This window comes from Rattus norvegicus, chromosome 4, assembly GCF_021556685.1.
Source record: "Rattus norvegicus strain SHRSP/BbbUtx chromosome 4, alternate assembly SHRSP_T2T, whole genome shotgun sequence".
Classification (NCBI taxonomy): Eukaryota; Metazoa; Chordata; class Mammalia; order Rodentia; family Muridae; genus Rattus; species Rattus norvegicus.
The window spans coordinates 119,517,885-119,544,383 of NC_141537.1; the positions used below are offsets into that span (position 1 = coordinate 119,517,885).

Consider the following 26,499-nt stretch of genomic DNA (forward strand, 5'->3'; position numbering starts at 1 on the left):
AGGAGCAGCAGCAGCAGGAGGAGCAGCAGCAGCAGGAGGAGCAGCAGCAGGAGGAGCAGCAGCAGCAGGAGGAGGAGCAGCAGGAGGAGCAGCAGCAGGAGGAGGAGCAGCAGCAGGAGGAGCAGCAGCAGCAGGAGGAGGAGGAGCAGCAGGAGGAGGAGGAGCAGCAGGAGGAGCAGCAGCAGGAGGAGGAGCAGCAGGAGGAGCAGCAGCATCCACAACCCCTCTTTGGGCTCTGGCACTTATATACCCTCTCAGGAATTCCAGAATTCCAAATACCATACATTTGCAGAAAGTATTTGCAGCTGACAAAATCACACTGCTGCCAGAGCACGAGGCAGATCATAGTCAGCCGCTGTGGTCAATCTGAAGCCCCATATCCCACACCTGGGATTTAAACAAAAACATATTCCCATAACATTTCTGTGTTTTTAAAGAAACCAAAATCTCACTACAAGACACCAAATGACAGAGCATTGCTAGAGATGAAGTTGTAAGAAAGAGAAGCAGTGTCTTGGGCAGCAGTACTAAGACTGGTCTCCCATCCATGTATCTGAGTCTCGCAGGATGACAAGGTCAAACTTAAGGAACCTAAGTTCTGTTGCTTGGGACAGAGACTGGTGCCAGCCTTCATCCCAAGAGCTGTATGTCTGAGACACTCTCTTGTCACACATCTTCTTCCTGGACCTGGGAGAACATCCCACACTTGGCCTCCATTTGCTGATACCAGTCCATGGGATTAGGTCTAGCCTATGCCAGCAGGGGCCACACATCCCGTTCAGGTCATGAAAACCATTTCCACTTCATCAGTGGCCACCACGTGTGTGGCACCTTTAGGAAGGTGACTTTAGTGGAAACAGTTCTTTATTGCCTCAACTCTGTCACCCTAACATTGTCAAATAGACAGTAATCTGATGAGCATAAAAAATACGCTTTTATTATTTGTTACAGCTCAGTAATTGGAACCTGACCTATATGCTAAGAGATAAGATTACAGTTCATGTTCCTGAGCAGAAGGGAAAGCATACGTGAAACGAAATAAAAAAAACCCAATTAACCACTTAATAATGCTGTTCTCTAAGTTTTTCCCTGTCCTTTGGAATCCCATAGCCTCGTAGAGGGTCATAGCACCTTGCTGTATGATACTGGTCTCAAGGACAACATCCGTGTAGCCCTGGTCCCGTGCAAACTGGAGCACAGTTCTGACCAGTGCTTTCGCTATCCCCTGTCCTCGACACTGTGAGGACACAGACAGGTGGAAGAGCTGCAGCTGCTTCCTCCCTGATGGAGACTCCTTGACTGGCAGAGCAGCCACTATGCCCACCACCTGCCCCCCAGACTCAGCCACCCAGAAGGAGCCATGTGCATTCAGGTAAGACTTGGTGATGTCAGCCATGTCTGTCTGCAAACACATGGCCACATACTCCTTGAAGGGCTGTCCAGCAAGGAACCGCAGGAGTAGGAGCAGGAAGAAGATGCATACAACAGCCAGCAGCCAGGAGCCAGACGCCAGGACTATGGTCAGAGGCGCTGCAAATAAAAACAGGAGGGTCTTGGGCAGCAGCAGCGTGTAGCGGAAGGCGGCGGGGATGTGCTCCTTGATGCCACTGGAGAACAAGTCCACAACGTGTTTGTGGTCCCTCTCCTGGTACTGGCGGATCTGATAAAGAGCCATGGAGAGACGTGTGGGTCTCAAATATCAGCAATCACAAGAGACAGCTAGTCCTCCACACTTTCCTTAAGACCTGAGGGAGAGACAGAGGAAGCCATATGAGTTCCCTGCACCCCTCCACCCTGCCCCCAGCCTCCCAGGAGCCCTGTAAACTTTGCTCAAGGGAGTGTCTTTTTGTATCACCCAAAAGAATGCAGAATACCACTAAGAAAAATCATGGGTCAGCAAGACCTGACTAATCCCCAGGTTCTAGCCAAGTGACTCTGAACTTCACCTCTCTGAGCCCACATGCATTTATCACAGAGCAGAGTAAAGTAACAGCTGGTGTCTAGGTTGCTTTCAGGATTTACTGTGGTGATCTGTACACAGCAGAGATATGATTCGGCTCTTTCCTTCTGCCCTCCTAACTTGGTAACTGGTTCTCTGATATTTTGATACCTTAATATGGCACCCTGGAAGGAGGATGTGGTGTCCCCAGTTACTGGTTTCTTCTTCGGGGTCTGTAGACAACAGAATCCCATGTTCCCATGAGCAAGTTTCAGAAAACCCTCTTCTGCTTTGTTGGGAAGACTTGATCTGCCCATAGGGCAAGAGGTCATCTCCAAACACCCCACCCTTGAATCCCCAGGAAGGTTGTCTGACAAGAGACCTCCTGCCCAGCTTTGACTCTCTATCCTCTCACCTGGTACCACAGAGAGAAAAGTGTTCCAGAAAGCCTCAGCCTCCAAAAGGCATCCAAAGAAAATATGCTAGAACCTTCCTGAGCACTGAGAAGCAGACTCAGCCTGGTCAACCTCATTGGCTAGCTCCTGGGTAATCATAAACCAAAGGTCAAGGGCTGGAATACAATAAAGGAGAGAACCCTTGTCAATTCACTTTCTATCACCACACAATTAACCTGGAAGAGAGGCAGGCTTTGGGGACGGGGACAGCCCTCACAGAAAGACTGTCGCCTCTCTTCCTGATCCCACCACACCACTCACATCTTCTACTCAGCACAGGTAGCCTTCCTGAGGTGCTCTGTGCTCCCCTCTGCACAGCCGCTGGGTGAGCAAGAGGGCTGTGAACTCACTACTAGCTCACACTCCTGGATAAGGGTCTGGTTTCCCACGATCAACAGATGACCTTCATTTTGGCTCTCCTCCCTCCCCAAGCTGTATCTCTACATATAAACATGGATCCTGCCAGCTCCAATGCTGCCCTCCCACTCCTCCATCTCATCACTAGGCCCTAACTGAGCCGCAGTTGGGAGGTGCCTGCTGGGCAGCACATGTCCTTTTTATCAGTATTGTCGTCATTCCCAGATGACAGACTCAAGTGAGCCTAAAGAAGAGGCTGACAGAATATTGGAAGCTGTGCCTGTGAGCTTCTGGAAGGCATTTGAACTCAACCATTGAGACAGTAAAGATCCCCTTGCCCTAGTTTGATTTCTGTTGCTGTGATAAACACCATGATCAAAACCCGTCTTGGGCAGGGAAAGGTTTATTTGGGTTATACATTCCATTGTCCATCCCTGAGGGAAGCCAGGAACCTGGAGGCAGGAACTGAAGCAGAAGGCAAGGACAAATGTCGCTTAGTGACTTGAGCTCTGTGACTTGCTCAGCTTTCTTTGTTATTCCTCTCAGGACCACCTGTTCCAGGGTGGCTGAAGGGGACCCTGCAGGTATTCAGGCAGGGAAGAGAACCCAGAAGAGACGAGAATGAAAATTCGGTTCAGATTGATTTCAAAAACCTGGATCAGACTCAGGGAAGCTGATGCCAGACAGTGCACTGTCAGCATATTGAAAACAGTGCAATTTGGGGAGAAGTTTCCAGGCAACGGTCATTCACATTCTAAGTGCACAGTAAAGTGTGACTATTTAGAAACTCCTATACGAAGTACATGTGGCCACAAAGGTGGGCTCTATAGCTTAAGAGTCTAGGCTCTACTGTGGTCTTGACCAAACTAGCATAGAGGTCAGCAGGCCATAAAGTACAAGTGACATCCCCCCAAGGATGGGTTCTATTAACTGGGAGCTAGGGAGAGAGTCTGAGATAAACAGTCAAGGTCAGTCTCTATAGCAAAAAGTGGGTAAGGTCTGATGCTACAGATAGCAATAAAGGTCACCAAGGCATTAATAATATTCATTCTCCTCTTTCTGGGCAGGAAATCAGGCGTTTTTATCTCCTCCATTGGGGAAAGGCTCCTGTATGTTTAATATTCTTGTGGTGACCTGTGGGCAAAAAGACCTTTGTGCTCCCAACACGAGGCTGACTGAGTCAGTGTTCTATTACTGTTAAGAAACAACATGTTCTTTCCTCCTGTGTGTCTGTGTTAGGCTAGGCACACCGGATGCGGGGTCTTTTCCTGCCAAAGAGTTAACTAAACTATAATTATGGAAACAGGAACTTCTGGTTGACTGGCTAGCTAGCCAGCACTCCAGTAGGCTTGCTGCAAGAGCCTCTTGTTTGTCCCTCTGGTGGTTTAGGGAAGTCATTGCAAATGGCCTTGGTGAGTCAGAGAAGGTGCCGCAGCTAGAGCAGCAGGTAAAGAGTCTGACCAAAGAGCTGCAAGGCCTTCGAGGTGTCCTTTGGGGAATGAATGGGTACCTGGCAGAAGATGTACAGTGGGCTGTGGAGGCGGCCTTCAATGGGAGGCAGCAGCCAGCAGATGCAGCTGCCTGCCCGGGTGTGCACGAAACCCTCAATGAGATCCAGCAGCAGCTGCAGCTCCTGGACAACCGTGTCTCCCCACCCATGACCAGGAGCTGGGCCACCTTAACAACCATCATAACGGAGTCCCTGTCCCAGTTCCTTCTGGCCCCAGGGAGGAACTGTTAAGGCAGCTGGAACGGCAGCTGCAAGGAGTCTTGCCTGGCAGGGCTGGATGGCTTCCGCCAGCAGCAGCAAGAGGATAGGGAGCAGCTGCAAACCCTGGAGAAGCTGATGTCCTGTATGGAGGAGCGGCAGCAGCAGCTTATGGGACCTGCCATGGCCAGAAGACCCCCTCAGGAATGCTGACCCCGGAGCTGGGTCGGCGAGTGTCAGAACTGGAACGGAGGCTGGATGTGGTGGCTGGCTCGGTGACAGTGCTAAGTGGACGCAGAGGTTCTGAGCTCGGAGGAGCAGCTGGGCAGGGGGGCCATCCCCTGGGGTACACCAGCTTGGCCTCCCACCTTTCTCGCCTGGAGGACCGCTTCAACTCTACCCTAGGTCCCTCAGAGAAACAAGAGAAGAACTGGCCTGGAGGACCAGGGAGGCTGGGCCAGTGGTTGCCTGCTGCTCCTGGACAGCTGGAAAAGCTGGAGGTGCTACTAGCCAATGTGAGCAGGGAGCTGGGTGGCCGCCTAGATCTACTGGAAGAGCAGGTGGCAGGGGCTGTTAGGGCTTGTGGTCAGATCTGCTCCGAGGGGCCTGGGGAACAGGATTCTCCGGTCAGTGAGATCCTCAGTGCCTTGGCGCGCAGGGTGCTGGACAGCGTGGGCCAGTTAAGGCTGGTGGTTCAGGCTTGCACAAAGCAGAAACGGCAGGGGAGGCCCAGCAGGCCATGTTGGAGGGACTGCAAGGGATCCTGAGTCGGCTTCAGGAGCGCAAGGACGCACAAGAGACGGCAAGAGACGGCAGCAGAACTCTCACTGCGCCTCAATCTTACCGCAGCCCAGCTAAGCCAACTGGAGGGTCTGCTGCAAGCCCGTGGGGATGAGGGCTGTGGCGCCTCTGGTGGTGTCCAGGAGGAGCTAGGCCGCCTTCGGGATGGTGTGGAACGTTGCCCCTGCCCACTGTTACCTCCACGGGACCCTGGAGCTGGCCCAGGGGTTGGGGGACCAAGCCATGGGCCTCTCTGGACGGTTTCAGTGTGTTTGTGGGCAGCTCGGGCTCAGCCCTCCAGGCCATTCAAGGAGAACTCTCTGAGGTTATTCTCACCTTCAGCTCCCTGAACGACTCACTGCACGAGCTCCAGACCACTGTGGAGGGCCAGGGCGCTGATCTGGCTGACCTGGGGGCCACCAAGGACAGCATCATCTCTGACATCAACAGGCTATAGCAGGAGGCCACAGAGCATATTACAGAGAGCGAGGAGCGCTTCCGAGGCCTGGAGGAAGGCCAGGCACAGGCGGGCCAATGCCCTAACTTAGAGGGGCGACTAGGCCGCCTTGAGGGAGTTTGGGAACGACTGGCAGGGGGACTACAAGGCCTACATGAAGGCCTTTCCAGACACGTGGCCGGGCTCTGGGCCGCAGTACGGGAAAGCAACAGTACCAGTGTGACACAGGCCGCACTGCTGGAGAAGCTGCTGGGCGGCCAGGCAGGTCTGGGCAGGCGGCTTGGTGCCCTCAACAGTTCCCTGCTGCTCCTGGAAGACCGTCTGCAGCAACTTAGCCTAAAGGACTTCACTGGACCTTCAGGCAAGGCTGGGCCCCCTGGGCCTCCTGGGCTACAAGGGCCTCCAGGCCCTGCAGGACCTCCAGGACCTCCTGACAAAAGGGGGCTATTGGACCACCAGGTCCTCAAGGTGAACAGGGAGTGGAGGGAGCACTAGCAGCTCCCGTGCCTAGGGTGGCATTTTCAGCTGCCCTGAGTTTGCCTCGGTCAGAACCCGGCACAGTCCCCTTCGACAGAGTCTTGCTCAACGATGGAGGCTACTATGACCCAGAGACAGGTGTATTCACTGCGCCACTGGCTGGGCGCTACTTGCTAAGCGCTGTACTTACAGGGCACCGGCACGAGAAAGTGGAGGTAATACTGTCGTGCTCCAACCTGGGCGTGGCCCGCATAGACTCAGGAGGCTATGAACCCGAGGGACTGGAGAATAAGCCTGTGGCCGAAAGTCAGCCGAGCCTGGGCGCTCTGGGAGTCTTCAGCCTCATCCTGCCACTGCAGGTCGGAGACACCGTCTGCATCGACCTGGTCATGGAGCAGCTGGCACACTCCGAGGAGCCGCTTACCATCTTCAGCGGAGCCCTGCTTTACGAGGACACAGACCTTGAACAGGTGTAGACAGGGTGGGCCGGACCACCAAACTTATCTACATGGGTCGCAGAGCCACCCGGGTGGCGGCTCCCCACCAAGGCAGGGGGCAAGTCTGGGGACCACGCCCCGCTGCAGTTCAGGCATCCAGATCGGCTACTCAGCGCGTTGTGACTGCGTGGTCTCTGGGACTTAGGCGTCTTTTCTTGACTTTTGGTCTCACTGCCGTCCCCATCAGAGCCCTCTCTAGGGCCTAGGCTGCGGAAGAGTAACCGACCCTCCAGGGCTCTCCCCAGCCCACACCATCGTACTAAAATTCAGGAATAAAGACACTTTTTTTCTACAAAACATAAAAAAAAAAAAAAAAAGAAACAACATGTTGTGGCCCATACATATACAGCCACCCAATTAGACAAGATGGATGAAGCAAAGAAGTGCAGGCCGACAGGAACCAGATGTAGATCTCTCCTGAGAGACACAGCCAGAATACAGCAAATACATAGGCGAATGCCAGCAGCAAACCCCTGAACTGAGAACGTGATCCCCGTTGAAGGAATCTTAGAAAGGACTGAAAGAGCTTGAAGGGGCCGAGACCCCATATGAACAACAATGCCAACCAACCAGAGCTTCCAGGGACTAAGCCACTACCCAAAGACTATACATGGACTCCAACCTGGGCTCCAACCACATAGGTAGCAACGAATAGCCTAGTAAGAGCACCAGTGGAAGGGGAAGCCCTGGGTCCTGCCAAGACTGAACCCCCAGTGAACATGATTGTTGGGGGGAGGGCGGTAATGGGGGTAGGGTGGGGAGGGGAACACCCAAATAGAAGGGGAGTGGGAGGGGTTAGGGGGATGTTGGCCCGGAAACTGGGAAGGGGAATAACAATAGAAATGTAAATAAGAAATACTTAAGTTAATAAAGATAAAAAAAAAACCATGTTGACCCTTGTTTCTTGTGAAAAGAAAGCATTTAATTAGGTGCTTGTTTACAGTTTTACAGGGTTGGTCCGTGGTCCAACACAGTGGGAAACAGACAGACATGGTGCTGGATCCACAGCTGAGAGCTTTACATCCTAATCTGCAGGTTGCAGGCCAAGAGACAGACCAGCCTGTCACAAGCTTTTGAAGCCACCCCCCAGTGACATGTCTCCCTGAACAAGGCCATATCTACTCCAACAAAGCCACACCTGTTAGCATTCTGTCTGAGCTCCGCCCCCACAGTTACCTGGCAATAGCCAGGAATGCCTGACACTAAAAGGGGCTGCTTCCCCTCTCCTCGCTCGCTTGCTTCTGCTCCCTCTTGCTCTCTCTTTCCTCTTTGTCCCTTCTCTACCCATTCCCCTTCCCCTTCTCTTCACAGGATCATGCCTGGCCTCTTCTCCTCTCTTCTCTTCTCTCCTCTCCACCCCCCCACTACCCTCTTAATCCCCCTTCCCATGCCCTGGATAAACTCTATTCTATACTATACTGTCGTGTGGCCGTCCCCTCAGGGGTAAGGAACATCTCAGCATGGGTCCGCTAAGGTACCCCCTTTCCTCAGACCTCCATAGAACATATCGCCCTTCTCCTTCTATAAACACAATATTGATGCTGAAACCTGGGACATATCTTCTCTTTATCTTTTTATAAACACATCATATGGTGCGGTGACTCTGATTTGCATCCCACTGCTATCACATGCAGATCTAAGGCTCGCTAGCCTAAACATGGAGAACTGGTAAGCCTCCTTCCCCCACTGGTCAGAGTAAAAGTCCACATGGTCCCAGGGGAGCGTTCTTGAGCTTGGAGTTACCCCTGTGCTGCCCTTGAGGATGAAGCTTTTCACTGACCCTCATTCTAGGACATTTTCCCTTGAGTGAAATTTTCCTCTCTCCTTTTGAAACAGTTTCTTTCTCATTGCTGAAAATCCCAAGCCGGGCCTGGGCAAACTGCTCTCTGGTTCAGGAGCACGAGCTCCAATTCTCTCACCCAAGGGTCTGTCTTTGCCGCCTTGTCCCAATTTACTGGGATGTCGTGGTCTAATTCACAGTAAGCAGAAAGCAATATCTCTATGTGGCCACTAAACTAGCACTCCCTTGCTAGCAATCTATAGCATAAGGCTTCCCCCTCCTCCCTTCCTCATTGCCGCTGTGCCGCTATCAAAAGCAGGTCTAGCCCCACCCCTTCCATCCTGTCATGGACTCTGTCCGTGAGACTTGCTTTTCCACCTGCATGAGACCCCTACACTTGACGCACAATCTCTCACAGGGCTAGCCTGCCAATGGGGGTGCTGCAGCCCCTGGTTCGTAGCAGCGGGAAATGCGAGTCTGGCCCCACCCCTTGTGTCCAGCTAGGGAATCTGTGAGTTGCTTTCCTACGTGCACTGGGATCAGACAGCCTACCGGAAAGCCCGATCCAGGGCTTCCGGTTGCCAGGAGGAAGCTCCGCCCCACCTGCCTGGGCCCTAGCCCCAGGCGCCACAGAACCACTCCGCCTGGTGCCTCAACTGCCAGCCTGTGCGCCTTTCCCTTGCTCCGCAGACTGGGTTACAGTTTCCTGAGGGTCGGGGCTGCTCTGCAGGCCCAGTCCCAATCATTCTGTCGCTTGCCCAGCTCCTGGAGCTGCTTCCACAGAAAGTGTGTTTTTATACTATGCAACTTGTCACGTTCCTATCCTGCCTTAGTACCTTGGTAGATGTTTTTTACTATTGCCACTGAGTTATAATGGTCTATATTTACTATATACATTCTCAAATATGTAACTTAACAGGCACACGTTATATAACTCTGATGTAACCAGTCAATATAGCCCTCAATCTTGTCAGAAATCTGGTAATTATTAATATGTCTAAGTTTATGACAGACAGAATTTCCCAAAGCCTTTAACAGTTTGCCCCACAAGGTCTCAGAAGATATGAACACAGCTTCGAGAGTCTGCCTGGATTGTGCTGTGATAACCACGGAGAAACAGGTGGATAAGACCGGATAGCCTGAGTCAGATGCTTACTCTAGCTCAGGGTAAGTCATTTCTCATGTCACACATATCCAGTCCACAGTAAATAAGCTCTGCGTCTTCTGGGCCCGAAAGCCAGACTGACTCTGCCCAAGTTGCCATGAAGACCGCAGAGACCACAGGGAACTGTTGGCTGGCGGGCTCTGTCATTTTTTAAAAAAAAATACATGAATGCTAGATTATTGTTTATTCTTCCCCAGATTTCTGATTACATTGACAGCTAAGGTAACTGTTGCTTAGCAACTACGAAACAGACCTCTGAACTCAGTTTCCAGCAACTAGTTCAGATGTAAGCTTTCACAGATGCAACCCGTTACTTCCTTACCCAAACTAGGTTTCATTGATTAAATGCTTCATATTTCCTCTTCTTACTATGCCACTGTCCTATTCGAGTTCTTATAAATCTGCCTCACTAATGAAACTTCCCACTATACCATCCACCTGTAATCACAAATTCTTGTTCCTTCAGCTCCACAAAGAGCTTATCTTTTTTTTTTTTTCGGAGCTGGGGACCGAACCCAGGGCCTTACGCTTGCTAGGCAGGCGCTCTACCACTGAGCTAAATCCCCAACCCCAAGAGCTTATCTTAAAAAAATGTTCATGTTGTTAACTCATGTTATCTCTTGTAAACTTATAAGCTGCAGGAAACCACTCAGACCTACCTCTCATGGACCAAATAAACTCCACCCAGATAAGCACATCTGCCTAAAGTTCCCACTTACTCCCTATTCCAGATGTATTTCTTACATCTAAGAAAAAATTTTTCTTTCTCCCAAATGCACTTAATCTTATTTTCTACCCATAATGAATAAATGTGTGTGTTCCAGCATCTTGTCAAGTCCAGGCACTTACTAGGACAGCTCCAGAGAAGCGACCTCCAGATGTTCAGTCTCCTCTCACAGACACAGACGCTTCTATTGGACCTGTTCCTTCTGACCTATCCTTGGGTGGTCCCACAGACACTGGAACAAGGGAACAGCCAACTCATAAGACTTAACGAACATCCCATACCCACTTTTCTAGGTTCCCTAGAGACATGTCGCCCCAAAACAAGCATGAACCAATCAGAGATCACAACGACCCTATTCCTGCTCCACCATTGCCTCTAATTTTTCCTTTTTAATTAAATCAAAATGGGGGAATGCTAGCATTCTGTCTGAGCTCTACCCCTACAGTTACTAGGCAACAGCCGGGGATATTCCACCAGCCAGGTATGCCTGACACTATAAAAGGGGCTGCTTACCCCCTCCTCACTCTCTTGCTCCCTCTTGTTCCTCTCTTGCTCTCTCCCTCTTCCCCCTTTGTCCCTTTTCTCCCCATTCCCCTCCCCCTTCTCTCCACATGCTCATGCCTGGCATCTAATTTTCTACTTCTACTTCTTCTCTTCTCTTCTCTTCTCTTCTCTTCTCTTCTCTTCTCTTCTCTTCTCCTCTCTCCTCTCCTCTCCTCTCCTCTTCTCTTCTCTTCTCTTCCCTCCACACTTCTCTGCCCCTACTATCCTCTTAACTCCCCTCCCCATGCCCTGAATAAACTCTATTCTATACTATACCATCGTGTGGTTGGTCCCTCAAGGGGAAGGGATGTCTCAGCATGGGCCTGCTAACGCACCCCCTTTCCTCAGACCTCCTTAGAACATATCCCCACTCTCCTTTTATAAACACAACATTGGTGCCGAAACCTGGGACATATCTTCTCTCTATCTGTTTAGAAACATGTCAACACCTCCTAACCCTTCTCAAACCATTCCACTCCGTGGTAGCCAAGCATGCAAATATCTGAGTCTACTAGGACCATTCTTATTCATACTACCATAGACTCTCTCCTTACTGCTATTAGACATTACTAACTAATTTTTAGTGTCTCTTTAATCACTGAATCACTAGACCGGTTGGAACTTTCTTGAAAGGGCCAGCGGTGAACCTTCAGAGATCTTGCCCATCTTCTGTAAAAATTGTTTCTTCATATAGTACTAACATTTGAGTTTGTGAAAGTGTCTGGAAGAAATGAAAAAAAAAACAAAATGAAGGTAACTGTGTGCTAGGAAAAGCTCTCAGGAGTCCTTTTTTTAAAAAATTATTTATTTATTATATGAGTACAAGTACACTGAGCTGCCTTCAGACACACCGGAAGAGGGCATCAGATCCCTTTACAGATGGTTGTGAGCCACCATATGGTTGCTGGGATTTGAACTCAGGACCTCTGAAAGAGCAGTCAGTTTTCTTAACCGCTGAGCCATCTCTCCAACCCCAGGAGTCCTTTTTGTTGTGAGGACATGAGTTCCCTGAACCTATGTCTTGGGTGGCCCGCAACAGCCTGTGACTCCATCTTCCAAAAAGTGCATATAAACACACATACATACACACACACACACACACACACACACACACACACACACACACACAAAACAATTTTTAAAGTCTTTGAAAACAGATAAGCAAAGGTCAATGAGGAGTTACAGAACAGTGCAGTGCAGTGTCTGCGAGCCATGGGAAACCCAGTGAGCATTCCAACGCGTGAGGAAAGAGGGTTTAAGGAACCCCGGGGGAGGATTACATAAGACAGGGAAACAGCAACCCTTTTTTCCCCCCAGTGCATTCTCTGCTCATGCTTTACTGCTAACAATATACACATACAGGTGCAGTGTCACTCTCAAAACAGTTCCTTTTCCAGGAACTCAAACTTCTTCACAACTCCCATAGATGCACAGATTAATAAGCTGCCATTTGTAATGCTTCAAACATCCAGTGAAGCTCTTCAACATCACCTCCTACACTGGTGGCCCAGTAGAAGGTACAAGCAAGTGAACAGTGACACCGATGCTTGAAGGGCAGAAAACGCAGCACTCTCAAGTAGATTACTGTTCTTAATCTTCTCATTAAAAGGATGCTTAGCTTTAAGGTTAATGCCCGGACTAGTAATGCTGTTTACGGACTGATAACACACTGACAGAATACTTGTCTGATCCTTGAGAGAGGGTGTCAGTGATGAGGGCTGGCCCCAGTCCAAGTGTTCTCCGAGAGCTATGTCCCAAGCACAGAAGAACATTTAAATTAAGGACACAGCACACCATTCCCAAAGATGTCAAAGTGTTTGGAAAATCAGCAGTAATCATATTGCTGTCTGACGTCTTGACTTCAGTGACTACTAGGAAGAGAACAGTAGAAGGAAGAACTCTGACCTCCCATCTTTATTGGCCGGCAGATGTATCAGTAAGTGGCAAAGAACATTTCTATTTGGGAAACGTCATACACCTCAATTCCTGTGTCTCAGTGGAAAGCAAACACCACACTGACAACTTTAATTCGGTTCGGAAGGTGGAAAGTTTCCATTCCAGTCAACATCCACAGCAAAGTACCACAGCTAACGTTAAATTTGAAACTATTTTTCTGTCATATAACACGTAAATTGGACTGACCCCAGTGAATCAGTTCTACTTGAAATCTATTTAGGTCTTCCAGAAATTATAAATACCCCTCATCATTTGTCAAAACCACTTGTAACTTGCATTTCAAAGTCAAGAAATTCTTACACTACCAGCATTAGTTTTTGTTTTTGTTTTTGTTTTTGTTTTTGTTTTTGTTTTGGTAGCGCTGGTAATTGAACCCATTTTCTCAGGTAAATGTTCTGCCAGTAGGTACACTTCTGTTCCTTCACTACTGCAACAAATAAATGTCTTTTTTGGAAGAAGAAAATTCCTGTTCATCAGGAATCAAGTTTCAGGTGAGTTACACATTTTGACCAACTCATGTAAAGTAGAATTCCAGTTCTACAGTTGCAGATCCGGCCACAGGCACTATCTGAGCAGCCAAACTTCTGCAGCTCTACAAAAACCTGCCGCAGGGTTTTCGTAGATGGTCAGCCAGCACCTTCCAGCACAGATGCCTCGTTACTGAACGGCTGTACGTACACACTGATGCTGCAGTCTGCCTGTGGCGCTCAGGCCAGCTCCAGCCTGCTCAGGGACTGCAGACCACGAATCTGGCTCAATCTATAGACTTAAGAAACCCTAAGCTCAGTCTACGCAAACCTAACCAGACAAGTCCCACAGCTACTTACTTTGCACGGAACACTGTTATTTCTGAAGGATGATGACAATGATGACTCTACTTAGCCTGTTTTCCCACTCTTCTGAAACCCTGCGCCCTCCTGATTACAGCAGCTTGTTCAACACGCTTAGTCTATCTTTTATTTGCAAACACGCTGGGGAATAAATAGAGCTAGGAGGCAGAGTGAGCACTGCCTGTTGTACTCCTAACAGTTTGCATGTCTTGTGGTTGCCCCTTGTTCATCTTGTACTTCCAATTTTCAGTGGAAGTAGGACAATCTTTAATTAGAAAATAAAAATAATTCAAACAATAAGACCAGGCTATTGGTTGAAGCGTCTATTGCTTCATTATTGATAAATGCATATATAAGATTACTAGTAGCTGCCTAACAATGAAAATTTTCAACCGTGCATTAGAATGTTAGCATTCTAGAACCAGTCATGGGCCTTCGAGTACTGCTTACTCTTTCGATCAGGCCTGGTTTTTAATAAATATGCAAACCCTTTGATTTAGAATCTTAGGATAAAGCAAGGATACATGCAAAGCTTGGACTAAATATGTCAGTCAAATCCCTCGGCGAAGCAATCGGATCCTATTATCTACTACAACGCTGCCTCAAAGCGAACAAGTCACACATGAAAAAGCCAAACTTAAAACCTCTGGAACAGCAACGCTGGACCACAGCGATTACAAAAGCAGCTCAAGGACCAGTAGTCACCGTGGCACCACTCCCGTCTTAAATTGACAGTCACTGGGTAGGTGACCTGGCAGAAGTGTTCGCTATGCAGGCTGTGGTGACCTTCGTGCAAGTGTGGTTCTAACAGAATGTTTGACATTTCTTGCTTTAGGGCACACAACCTTGATATATTTCCCTTACAATTAGCTGAATATCTTTACTGACCTATTCATTGGACAGGAAAATTGACTTAAGCGATTTGCGTTTGATTTTGACAACATGTACAGAGTAACTGGAGTGTCCTAGCACAGTTCAGCAGGGTAAAGACATTCCTAACACTGAGATGGGAAATGGCTTCGGTGCCTGTCCTCTCAGTTCAGCCGTGAGTTTGGAAGCTTCCAGCCAAACCCAGGTCTCTAGTCTTGGACCAGGATAAAAACCTGTCTGGAAGAAACTGGCTGAGCAGGCGTCTCTGCCTCTGGATAGGAGAGAATTTCTTCATGGCCTGAAGAATATGATACGGACTTGAAGACACGTGTGGATGTGGGAAGAAACCACTTTGGCATTTCCGAGCATAGCAGAGAGTGGAGTAGACTTGTGCTCAGACGCTTCTGAGTGCTAGCGTGAGCCAGCCGAACTTCAGCCAGATTCCACATCTCTGGTGAAGCTGAGGATGTGCCTGTGCCAAATTTCTGGGTTAATTTTCTACATATTGATTTTTTTCAGCTGTCTATGATTAAGCTCTTTCTTCTGTCTTTCAGACATTTGACAACCCTCGTGTGTCTGTCCTTTTACACCTTCAGAATTGTGGAGTCATTCGGAAGGTTGAGTATTGACTGGGCAATAAAGGAGACAAGTATCCTTGGCCAAGAAGAGAAGTAGAGTAAATTCTCTCTTCACTGCTGATCCGGAGATGAGGGCTGTAAGAGATGGATCAATGTGGAGAAGTCCTTCTCCTTTCTGGGGATGGGCAGAAGCTTTCCAGAAATTTCCACATCACTTCCTTCTGCTTCCTGCCCAGTTCTTCCCTGCCTCATTCGAATGCAGATTACAATGAAATCCGAGACTGGTAATCACTCTGACAGCCTTCTGTAGACTAACTAGTCTCGGCCAGTCCACCTGAGACACCTGGGTAAGGTGACAGTATGAAAAGGACCTTAATCTATCTCAGCTGTCTCCGCTCCCACAGAGTTACGATTTTTTTCTGGAAATGAACATGCATGTTTCTAAAATATACTAACCAAGCCAAGTATTTCAGTAATTAGTAAGAGAAAATTCATTCATAGTCTTAGCATTGGGCTTATATAACAGTTTAGAACTGGAATGTTCCTTTATTGAAAGCTTTGTCACCAGCTGGTAACACTGTTGGGAGGCTGTAGATGCTGTAGGAGGTGGGAGACAGTCATTGGAGGTGGGTCCTCGAAGGTCATACCAGGTCTTTAATCGGTTCCTTTCTCTTTCTGCTTTCCCGCTACCTTAGGTCAGCAGTTGTACACTTCCAAATAGCTCTGGTTGATTGGTGGCGTATTTGTTATGAATGCAGGAAACCGCTGCTACTTGTACTTAACAAATGCTATAACCAGAGCCACCTCACCACGTCAGCCTCCTTACCACAGGCCAAACTGACCAAGGGCCGAACCCTCTGAAACTGTGAGCCAAAATAAAACGTTCTTCCTCACAAACTGACACATGGATATTTGTCACAGAAGTAGAGGCGGGATCTCTGGAGTCCTAGACACCTGACAAAGAAGTCGAGGAACACCGATCACAGAAGCAGGATAAGTCAAAATGAGAAACAAAGAAGTGGGCATCTCTGTTTTGTTTTTTTGTTTGTTTGTTTGTTTTGTTTTGTTTTTTAGGTAAAGAGAGCATTTGTTTATTCTCCCTTTGCTTAGGACATTGTCCTTTTATTTGTTTAAAAAGCATATAAAACTGGATTTTGTTATGCTGTTTCAACGCATGAGTGTCATACTCTGCTTATATCTGCTTCATAGCTCCCTTTCCTCCTGACTCCCAGAGCATTGAAAGTTTCCTCTCACAGGCCTCCTCCTGCAGCCAGGCAGGAACCGACAGAGACACCAACCCACCCACAAAACTTTCAACCCAAAATTTACCCTGTCTACAAGAAATGCAGGCACAGGGATGAGAGCAGGGACTGCGGGAATGGCCAACCAATAACTAGCCCAACTTGAGACCCACCCCATGGGCAAGCACCACTCCCTAACACTATTAATGATTCTCTGCTATGCTTGCAGACAGGAGTCTAGCATTGTCGTCCTCTGAGAGGCTCCACCCAGCAGCTGACTCAGACAGATACAGATACCCACAGCCAAACAGTGAATGGAGCTTGGGAACTCTTAGGGAAGAATAGGAGGAAGGATTACAGCCCCTGAAGGGGATAGGAACTCCACAGGAAGACCAACAGAGTCACCTAACCTGGACTCTTGGGGATCTCAGAGTCTGAACCACCAATAGAAGTGCATGCACGAGGGGTTGGGGATTTAGCTCAGTGGTAGAGCGCTTGCCTAGCAAGCTTGCCCTGGGTTCGGTCCCCAGCTCCAAAAAAAAGAAAAAAAAAAGAAAAAAAAGAAGTGCATGCACGAACTAAATGTAGGCCTCCCCTCACATACATAGCAGATGTGCAACTTGGTCTCATACGTGTCCCAAACAACTGGAACGGGGTAGGGGTTATCTCAAAAGCAGTTCCCTGTATGTGCGTAGGATATGTTCTAGCTGGGCTGCCTTCTCTGGCTTCAGTGGGAGAGGAAGCACCTAGCCTCCTTGAAGTGCTGGGGGCACCCACTCAGAGGAGAAGGGGAGGAGGGATGGGGAAGGACTGTGGGAGGGGGTGACCGAGAGGTGGGGGCAATGAACGGGATGTAAAGTGAAGAAGTAAACATTTAAATTAAATTTTAAATGTTTCCTCTTCTCGTTGGAGACATGTATTTAACGGTCGGCAAGGCCTCTTCTAGCTGTACACATGTGCTGGCTTCTCAAGGATCTGTGAGTCTTCTTTCAGACGGGTCACCTACAAGGTGGTTCTGACCACCTAGAAGGCTAAGTGCTACCCTGTTCCTTCCTGTACCAGACAAGACTGGCAACACAACACAAGGCATAACCATGGGGAGAAGAGTATGTCACTTTCATGTGGGTACAAGATGGAGAAGGGGCTATGACAGAGAATTCCAGAACTGAGGCCACTGATCAGGAAGCCTCTCACAAGCCCCGAATAGTGGGATCTCAGGTCTTACCCCTCCCTCACATAGACTTTGACTCAGCCAAGCCTGAGTCACAAAAGAGATGGGATTAAGACCAACGACAGGGCCAAGGTGCTTGGAACACCATAAAAGGTCACCTTATCAAGTGGTGCTCAGGTCCTATCTGAACTGCACGAGTCCCTGTGAGAGTCCCCAGGGACACAGGTGAAGCTCCAAGAGGAGCACAGCCCCGAGACCAGCAAAGGCTCTGGCGTTTGTGACATCCATAGGTCCTGGACAGGAGCTGGATCTAGGCTGGCCCCTAGGCCAGGGTGGATAACACTTGGCTCTAAACACTGTTATCTTTTCCTAACCTCATCCCAGTGGACCCCTGTCATCTGCTTAGCTCTTCGGGGTAACGGATAATAGCGCTCCCCTCTCCCCTTTCTCGCTGCAGTGGTTATTCAGACGCGGGTCAGCTCCTGGGGGAGTTATTCTTCACCATCTCCGAGCCGTTTAATCCTCACCGTGGCTGCAAAGTGGAACCTAAGCTCACCGGAACAGTCAGTATAGCCCCACTAGGCCTACACGGAGGCCCCTCGCCTGGGATTTATCAGTGTGTGTGTGTGCGTGCGTGCGTGTGTTGTTATGCACGTGTGTAGTGTATACTCATGCATGGAGGTACATACACACATACATACACACATACCACATGTGTATGTTTGTGTATGCCCAGGTATTGCATGTCAGGTAGATGGTGGATGTCAGGTATTACTCTTTGATCAATTTCGAGATATGATCTCTCAGTGAACTTGCGGCTCACTGATTCAGTCAGACTGGCTGGTCAATGGGTTTCAGGATTCTACCTCTCCACTCTACTTCACCAACCTTCAAGGCTGGCACTGTCCTCCAGTCCCTACGAGCACTGCACATACAGGTCTTTAAGCTTTTTTGGTCTCTCTCTCTCTCTCTCTCTCTCTCTCTCTCTCTCTCTTTGAGTTTTACTGTGGTTTTAGACAATTTCTCTGAATGACTCTTGAGTGTTTTTCTTATTTTTTGATATAATCTACACATGCAGACATGGGTACAGGTTCCCTATAGCACAGGCCTCTCTGTACCTTCCTGTAAGAACTAAGCTGGCCCTACCTACTGGACTACGTAGATTTGGACTCAGAAAACAAGCAGCCAGAAACACAATTGTGAGAGTCTGACTCTATCTCTCCCTGGAGTTCCTCTACATAACATCTTGAACACCGGATCCCATATTTCTGAACACAGGACTTTCCAGAACAAATGCACCCCAGTTGGTATGTGCTTTGGGACAGAGACATTCATGTTCATGCTTGTGTTACATAGTTTCCTCCACCCCACCCCACCCCAGCCCATTTGTGGAAGCAAAGGGAAGGGTCATGAAATCCTAAAAAAGCTTAAAGCCTCGAGGTCCATCTCTATGTTGTTATATAAGTGGGAACAATTGGCAAGGAAACCCTTTGTAGTGCAGTAGCCTCAGAAGAGATGATATCCCTCAGAAGAGATATCCCTCAGAAAAGATATCCCTCAGAAAAGATATCCCTCAGAAGAGATGATATCCCTCAGAAGAGATATCCCTCAGAAGAGATATCCCTCAGAAGAGATGCTATCCCTCAGAAGAGATGCTATCCCTCAGAAGAGATATACCTCAGAAGAGATGCTATCCCTCAGAAGAGATGCTATCCCTCAGAAGAGATATCCCTCAGAAGAGATATCCCTCAGAAGAGATATCCGTGGCCAGAATGAAATGGCAGGATGAAGAGTAGCCCTGGTGCTTCCTGCACGTCACGAGTGATTGTATGAGGGAACCATGGACACCTAAACACCTAACGCCACTGCCGTGGTAGAGATGAAATGGCACACAGCCTGACAATGCACCGGAGACTCGTAGGATGGAATGATCAGTCTGGAGCACCCACACTTCTTGATCCCCCAATCTCTGGGATGCAGGATGGGTCCAGCCTCGGTTGTAAGAAGTGGCAGAGGTGAAGCTGTAGTCTCCAAATCCACATCCTCTTTCTGGACCCACATATCCTCCAGAGACTCATGCTGGCCTGTAGACTGAGTCTAGCCAGAGCCAGCAGGGACTACGTGTGTTAGCCAGGCCATGACAACTCTCCCACTGCACCTGCGGCCAGTGCTGCCCCTCTGTCAGGAGTTGTGTGAAAGGCATCTGTGCACTTCACTGCCCTCATTCTTCACTGACCATGAAACAGGCAGGAATACAAGGAAAACAACAAAGGCGTTTGGGTGATTTGTCCACTACAATATCAGGATTATTTGTTCCCACAGCACAGTGAACCAGAGGCTGACAGACACACAGAGAGATCGAAACTCAGGTTCTCAGGAGGAAGGGAGCGGGTATATGAAATGAATTAGAGAAACATCCACAAGCCATGTGAGTATGTCCATGAAGGATTCGCCTGTCTTCTGGAAGCCCATGCTGTAGTAGAGGGTCACAGCACCTTGCTGCAAAAGGCCAGTCTCAAGGACAACATCCGTGTAGCCCTGGTCCCGTGCAAACTGGAGCACAGTTCTGACCAGTGCTTTCGCTATCCCCTGTCCTCGATGCTGTGAGGACACAGACAGGCGGAAGAGCTGCAACTGCTTCCTCCCTGATGGAGGATCCTTGACTGGCAGAGCACCCACTGTGCCCACTATCTGGCCCCCAGACTCAGCCACCCAGAAACCTGAGCCACGATCACTCAGATAAGACTTGGTGATGTCAGCCATGTCTGTGTGTAAGCATTTGGACACATAATTCTTCCAGGGCTGTCCAGCAAGGAACCACAAAAATGAGAGCAGAAAGAAGATGCATACAACAGCCAGCAGCCAGGAGCCAGACACCAGGACCAGGGCAAGGGGCACCCCAAGTAAGAGTAGGAGGGTTCGGGGCAGCAGCAGCAAGTGGCGGAAGGCAGTGGGGATGTGTTCCTTCATTCCCCTGGAGAACATATCCACGACCTGTTCATAGTCCCTCTCCTGGAACTGGCGGATGTGAAAAGAAGCCATGGGAAACCTTCGTCTCAAATCTCAGCAACACCAGATCTGTTTATATTGCTGCCTCGTAGCCCTATAGGAGACAAAGGAAGCCAGATGTACCTTCTAAGCCTCTACTCACCACCCAGCTCCCAGTCTCCAGCCTCACAGGTTTCCATGGCCATCCAGGAGGGAGCATAACACCAACACTGGGTGGGAGAAGGTGTGGTTTTCCAGAACATTACAGCCCGGGCTCCTCCCCTGCCATGTCACATGAACCTATGCATGCCAACCTCTCTGGGACTGTATGTACTCATCTACTGACCAGGGTAAAATAATACCTGGTTCTGGGGTGATTTAGGGGATTTAATGAAAGTTTGTTACAGCAGAGGCATGTGCTGTGCTCTTACCCAGTGACAGGCTCCCCAACCTGTGGTACATTAAGATTGGTACCCTGTGGAAGGAAGATGTGGTTCCCAGTTATGTTTCCTCTTCAGGATTTATAAACATCAGTCCCATGTTCCCAAAAGCAAGTTTCAGTAAACCTTCTTCCCCTGATTAGAAACATAAATCCACTAAAAGGGAAGGGTCACGCTCCAAGCACCCTACCCTTGAGCACCCAGGAAGGCTGTGGGACTCTAGACCCCCAGGAACACCAACCTTGTCTCTCTGTCCTCTTAGCTGCTACTCCAGCCGAGTCTCCTTAATGGCTTCAGTCACTGATGGCATCCAGAATCTGCTAAGGTCTGCCCCACCTCTGGGAAATAGACTTGGGCTCATGCCTCATTGACTGGCTCCAGGATAATCATAAACCAGAGGTCAAGAGCTAGAATGTGACCGAGCAGAGAGCTCTCGTCCATTCGCATTGTGGTCTCCACAAGACTAACAGGGAAGCAAGCTCTACAATAGCTCTTACTCCTGTGAAGGCTGCCATCTCTCTTCATGGCCCCTTCGTGTTATAACATCTCTTGCCCAGGATACTTGGTCCTGCCTGAAGCCTTGTTAGGTGAACCTGGGGACAGCGTAACTCACCCTGGGCTCCTGGGTGTTTGATAATCATAGACCCCGGGTGAAGGAGCAGGGTTGCAATGAGGCCACCTAAGGTTGTGATCCCCACAGGATTAACTTGGAAGGGAGGGGCATCTGGGACGGCTCAAGGGTCATCACTCTGCTGGGAGGCTGCCCTTCATCTCCTTGGTCCTTCCAGCCTACAGCTTGTGTCCTGTCACAGCTGGTCCTGTCCGGTGCCCACCTGAGGAACCGCAGACACTCATTTGGCCTCGCTTGTCACAAGAAAGAATTCAGGTCTATGGGCTCCGGAACAAGATCCTCAGTCCTGAATGTTCCCTTCGGAGCTGTGCCTGCTCCTTGGCAATGGGTCTGGGTGGCCCTCAGCAGCCTTCTGTCCCCTTTCTCACTTACAGGCTCTCACTCACCTATGCCCAGCACACAACAGACCTGGACAAAGGGGATCTGCTCAGAGGTGGGGCATTGCCCGCCATCCTCACTCCTGTCCTGCGGGGCAGAGCATACCTGACTGTTGCCAGGTAACTGCAGGGCAGAGCTCAGACAGAAGGCTAGCAATTGTGGTTCCAGGTAGCTGGTCTGTACAGATATTGGTGAGCCATGGGAGAGGTTTATGGCAGCAAAAGTGTACATGCTCCAGGATGGATGGAGCGCCTCGGATAGAAAAGGTGGGAGCACTAGGGTCCCAAGAGCCCTACCATTATAATTCAGTGTTGTCTGTACCTGAGGGAGAGTATAAGCCACCATTAATAACATAAGCACCCCAACAGAAATAAAGGACCACTGGGAATCCAAGAAAACCTACAGACACAGATGTAAGGCAAGATGGGGTACCGGTGTGAGGTAAATATACTGGCACCCCAAAAGAAGGAAAGAATATCATGAAGCAAGGACAGAAGCACCCAGATAGGGATGTGGGACTTCTGTGCATGTGAGGCATGGGTCCTGGCTACCATCATGGTGTCCAGAAGCCTGAGATTTCCGACGATGGAAACATAGCCATATAAAAGTAGGTCTGGGCTAGGGGACTGGAGAAATGGCTCAGAGGTTGAGAGTGTTGGCTCTTCTTGCCTTCACGGGCACTTCATGTACGCGGTGCACAGACATACATACAGCAGAGCACCCATACATATAAAATAATAGATATTTTTTTAAAAGTAGGTTTGCAAAGATGATAAGGCTCTAGAGTTTGGAGCCTTACGTATCCTGTTCAGCTAATTATGGCATGGAAAAGTGATAAAAGTCCAATTTTATCCAGTTACCTTCCTGGGAGGTTATGATGTAATGACAGGGCACGGAGCTAGAGGCAACAGAACCTCTACCTCTCCTTCAGCACCAGCATCCCATGCATGAGCCCTAGCACCCGTCCTCAGACCCCTCCTCACCCTACCATGTGAGCACACAAGTTCAAACTGACAGCAGTGTCCACAGTCAGAAGCCGTGGGGGCACTAAACTAGGGGCACCCCCTCCTGTTCACAGAGATAAACCACAAGTGGAGGCTGACCCTCCACATAGGAGTCCAGCTCAGTGGGGAATCTCACGGTGTTGAAACGGAGTGCGTGTCCCAGCACACAAGGCCTGCTTTTCAATAGTCAGCGCAAATAAAGGAGAAGGCTTACGTAACATTCTTACATAACCTCTTGGCAACAAAGACAGAAATGGAGAGGGATCATGGGCCAGCAGCCAGAACAGCACCCCTCCCTCAGTGAACAGGCAGAGGCAGTACAAGACTGTGCTGACCTTTTGGCAAGGTCTCTCCTACATGACCAACCGGCTTTCTTTGCTGACTCATTCTTCTGGGGAGGATAGATTAGGATAGCCCACACCACAGATCTGATGACGTGATTCCGGGTAGATTAGGATAGCTCACACCACATTCCTGCAACGTGCCACCCCATCTGTGTCCTTGTGCATGGTTCAGTGGAGTGGAGGACATTCACAGAGATGAGGGCTGAGGACAGCTTTAGTGCCTGTCCATCCTTAGCCCCTGCAGTCTGGCCCCCAGCCTCAGTTTCCAGAGTGGAAGCTCCCAGGTAAACTCCTTCCAGACTGGGACAGAGTCCATCTGGAAGAAGCTGGCAACCAGGCTCACCTCTGGGGAGGTGACAATTCTTTCTGGCCTGAGTTTCTAGTGACCTGGAGTTAATGGTTAGTGTGGGGATAACCCCCCTTGAGGGAAGCTGGGGTTTCTAAGCATAGCAGAGGGAGTGCAAAGTCCTGTGCTTTCCTGATGCTGAGAGTGGCCTCACCACCCACTCTGCTGGGGGCAGCATTCACAGTTGGGAGTTTCAGGTTGTCGTGCCCCCTAACTCCAGGCAGATCCACATCTCTAGTTGCTAGGCCAAATTTCAACGTTAATTTTTTCAATAAAATCCTTAAGATCTGTAATACTAAAAGGAATGAGCCTATTTGATCTTTTGCTGGTTTTGACCCCAAGGCATCTTTTGTTTTTGTTTTTATTTGTTTTTATTTATTTATTTTTTTTGCCTCTTGGAATTGTGGGACACATAAAGCTGAATGACAGCTGAGCAGCAAAGGAGACTTCTATTCTGAGCGCGCGCCCTTCTGAGAAATCCCATTTGAATTTCCAGATCAATAGGCTGAGGGTAGGACCTAAATTGTCCATGCCTGAGCCTCTACAGAGCCAAGTGAAATGCTGACGGAGGAGCTTACAACGGAACCCATTAGGGTTCAGATTCTAGCCCCACCTCTAATGGCTGCCTTCAGCTTTCAGTTCCCTTCCCAATCTGTGTAGTTGGAGGTCAAAGCGACACTGTCCACTAGGTCTGGACACTGTCCTCCATTCCCTGAGAACACCGTGCACACAGGTTTGGTCTCCTCAATTTTCGTGTGACATTTAGATCGTCCTACGTGCTCTTCTTATTTCTCGATGAAATCTCTACAGCATAAAACTAACCGTTTACACTATGAAACTTTGCGGCATTTGGCCTCCGGCAATGTTTTGGTAGCTGACTTTCCTCAAACGCTAACTGTTCCCTGTACAAATCCCAACCTGCGTTCCTAGAGCAGCGGCTTCCTAGTTCCCGGGGCATCACTAAGCCCTTGGCACAGTCTGCACTGGATTCCAGATTTTGTCTAATCTCTTTTGGCACAGTTCCTACTTGCCACTTACCTTCGGCAGTCCAAGGAACCACTGAACTTTCTGGCTACTCTTAACTCACCCTGTGACCCAACAACACCTTCTGCCCAGCCATGCATGGGTATCTCCACCTTCAGGAAGAGCTGAGCTAGCCACACTGAGCTCTAATTGGGCCCCAGACCTCTTTGAAGATGTTCCACTCATACAACATCCTGGAAACTGATCTCCTGTTTCCAGAAAAACTCAAATCATGTTACTTGCCTTGGGGACTGAAGACGCCTTGTATCCACTTCTGAGTTGAGCAGGTCTCAGGCAATATGGCAGCTGGTGTCAGGGACAAAGTTTCAGAAACACAGGCCACAATCTCAATGATGCCACGGTGCAAGCTGGACAAAGGTATGTATCTGGGTTCAAGTGCGGGCAATCCTCCTCTGCCCTTGAAGAGTCCTTGCACCACGGTTCCTGCAGCTGAGAGACAGTCTTCACATTTGCCTCCTTCTTAGGGACTGTAGAGCTCTCTCCCTGTCCCCTAGGAGCGTCTCAGAGAACTTCACTGAGGGGGAAGGTAAGGCCACTTTGTTCTTGTGAAGCTGGAGTGGCCACCCTTAGACTCTAAGGCTTAGAGGCAGGGCTCCAAGGAACCTCCTGTTGGTCTCCAGAACTTTATGGCCAAAACCAAACCTGGCTGAGGGAGGAGTCGGTTGCAGTAAGAAACAACTGGATTCTTGGGGGCGCTCTTTCCTAAGAAGACGACCTGCCTTTCCTACTGCTCCTGCTTCGAGAAGCCAGGCTTGGAAAGACTTGTTTTCTTTTGCATTTTCCTCCACTGATGCCTTTAATGCTGCCTTTATTTCCAGACGAGGAATAAGCATTAAGACTAAAATAGTTAAGTTACAAGGGAAGATCAAGCTCCCGATAGGCGTCCAGCAGGCCAGTATCAAAACTTCCTTCAGAGAAGCAACTGGTAGGCGTTGCGTTTAGTTTGTGTGCTCGCTGGTGGGGAACGCTTTGAAAATATCAAGAAGTACTTAGAATCCTGGATGAGCCTGTCAGTGAACTTGGAGAAAGCTTTCTAGGAAAGCGTGAACAGATAATGAAGGCAAAGCCCAGCTTTCAAGGGAATGTGGCATTTCAGTTTTGCAGACTATTGCTCAAGCAATATAAATGGCAAAGGGGCGGTCCTCAGAGGGCTGATGCTAATCCTTCCAGAGGCCCCTGAAAGGAAGCCCCACAGTGAAATGGCAGCAGGGGGCGGAGTGTGCCTGGCCACCTCCGTAAATAAAAGTGAAAGAGACTGAAGGAGACAGATGTCAACTCCAAGCCAACACATGCATGCACACACCTGTGCAAAACATCTGCACACATATATGCACTTACCACATTCACTTCACAATGTTAAAACGAACTATTTTGTTTTGTGCAGTCATGAAATTCTGTCATTAGTAATGCCTTCAGGTCCCTGTGACCTATAGACATGTTAGCAAAGAAACAAACCCCAGGCTAATGTGCATTTCACCGTGACTATGGAAGTGGGGTTGATTTGGTGGTGCCCGATGTGGGAAGAAATTTCTTTGGACTTTCTTCTTTTGTTCTGGTGGGATCCTGTGCGGGAGGTTTTCATCCACGCAGAAACTATTCCAGTAGTTTATGTGGCTGGAGTCTTTAAAGTGTCCCGGGACGATGAGAAATGTGCAGAAGTGACAGCTGTGGCTCCCAGTCTCATGTTCAGTGGCCCTGGTATTGAAAAGTGTTCTGCCATGGCTCTCTGCCTCTGTCACTTTCTAAAGGCAACTTCCCTCCCCAACCCCCAGTCCCTCCACCACTCACAGAAT

The 26,499-nt window shown here is 49.2% G+C and overlaps 2 protein-coding genes and 1 pseudogene across 7 annotated transcripts; 1 reads left to right on the plus strand and 2 right to left on the minus strand.

The window, feature by feature from the left end:
* Window positions 1-912: 912 nt before the first annotated feature.
* Nat8f5 (N-acetyltransferase 8 (GCN5-related) family member 5) lies at window positions 913-25,804 on the minus strand. Of its 5 annotated transcripts, XM_087655518.1 has the most exons (4): window positions 24,929-25,634; window positions 11,533-11,606; window positions 10,465-10,574; window positions 913-1,745 (listed from the first exon to the last, which is right to left on the minus strand). In XM_087655518.1, exon 4 carries the CDS (start codon window positions 1,673-1,675, stop codon window positions 992-994), a length of 684 nt encoding a protein of 227 aa, XP_087511644.1. In that variant the 5' UTR covers window positions 1,676-1,745; window positions 10,465-10,574; window positions 11,533-11,606; window positions 24,929-25,634; the 3' UTR covers window positions 913-991.
* On the plus strand, window positions 2,943-6,737 carry Emilin1-ps1 (elastin microfibril interfacer 1, pseudogene 1; annotated as a pseudogene).
* On the minus strand, window positions 19,810-21,633 carry Nat8 (N-acetyltransferase 8). Of its 2 annotated transcripts, XM_087659171.1 has the most exons (2): window positions 21,201-21,633; window positions 19,813-20,634 (listed from the first exon to the last, which is right to left on the minus strand). In XM_087659171.1, the coding sequence occupies exon 2, from the start codon at window positions 20,571-20,573 to the stop codon at window positions 19,905-19,907; it is 669 nt and encodes a 222-aa protein (XP_087515297.1). In that variant the 5' UTR covers window positions 20,574-20,634; window positions 21,201-21,633; the 3' UTR covers window positions 19,813-19,904.
* Window positions 25,805-26,499: the final 695 nt, after the last annotated feature.

What these genes read in the sequence shown, in the direction of transcription:
- Nat8f5 (XM_087655516.1), bottom strand. Translation starts at nt 1,675, where the DNA reads ATGGCTCTTTATCAGATCCGCCAGTACCAGGAGAGGGACCACAAACAC.
- Nat8 (XM_087659171.1), bottom strand. Translation starts at nt 20,573, where the DNA reads ATGGCTTCTTTTCACATCCGCCAGTTCCAGGAGAGGGACTATGAACAG.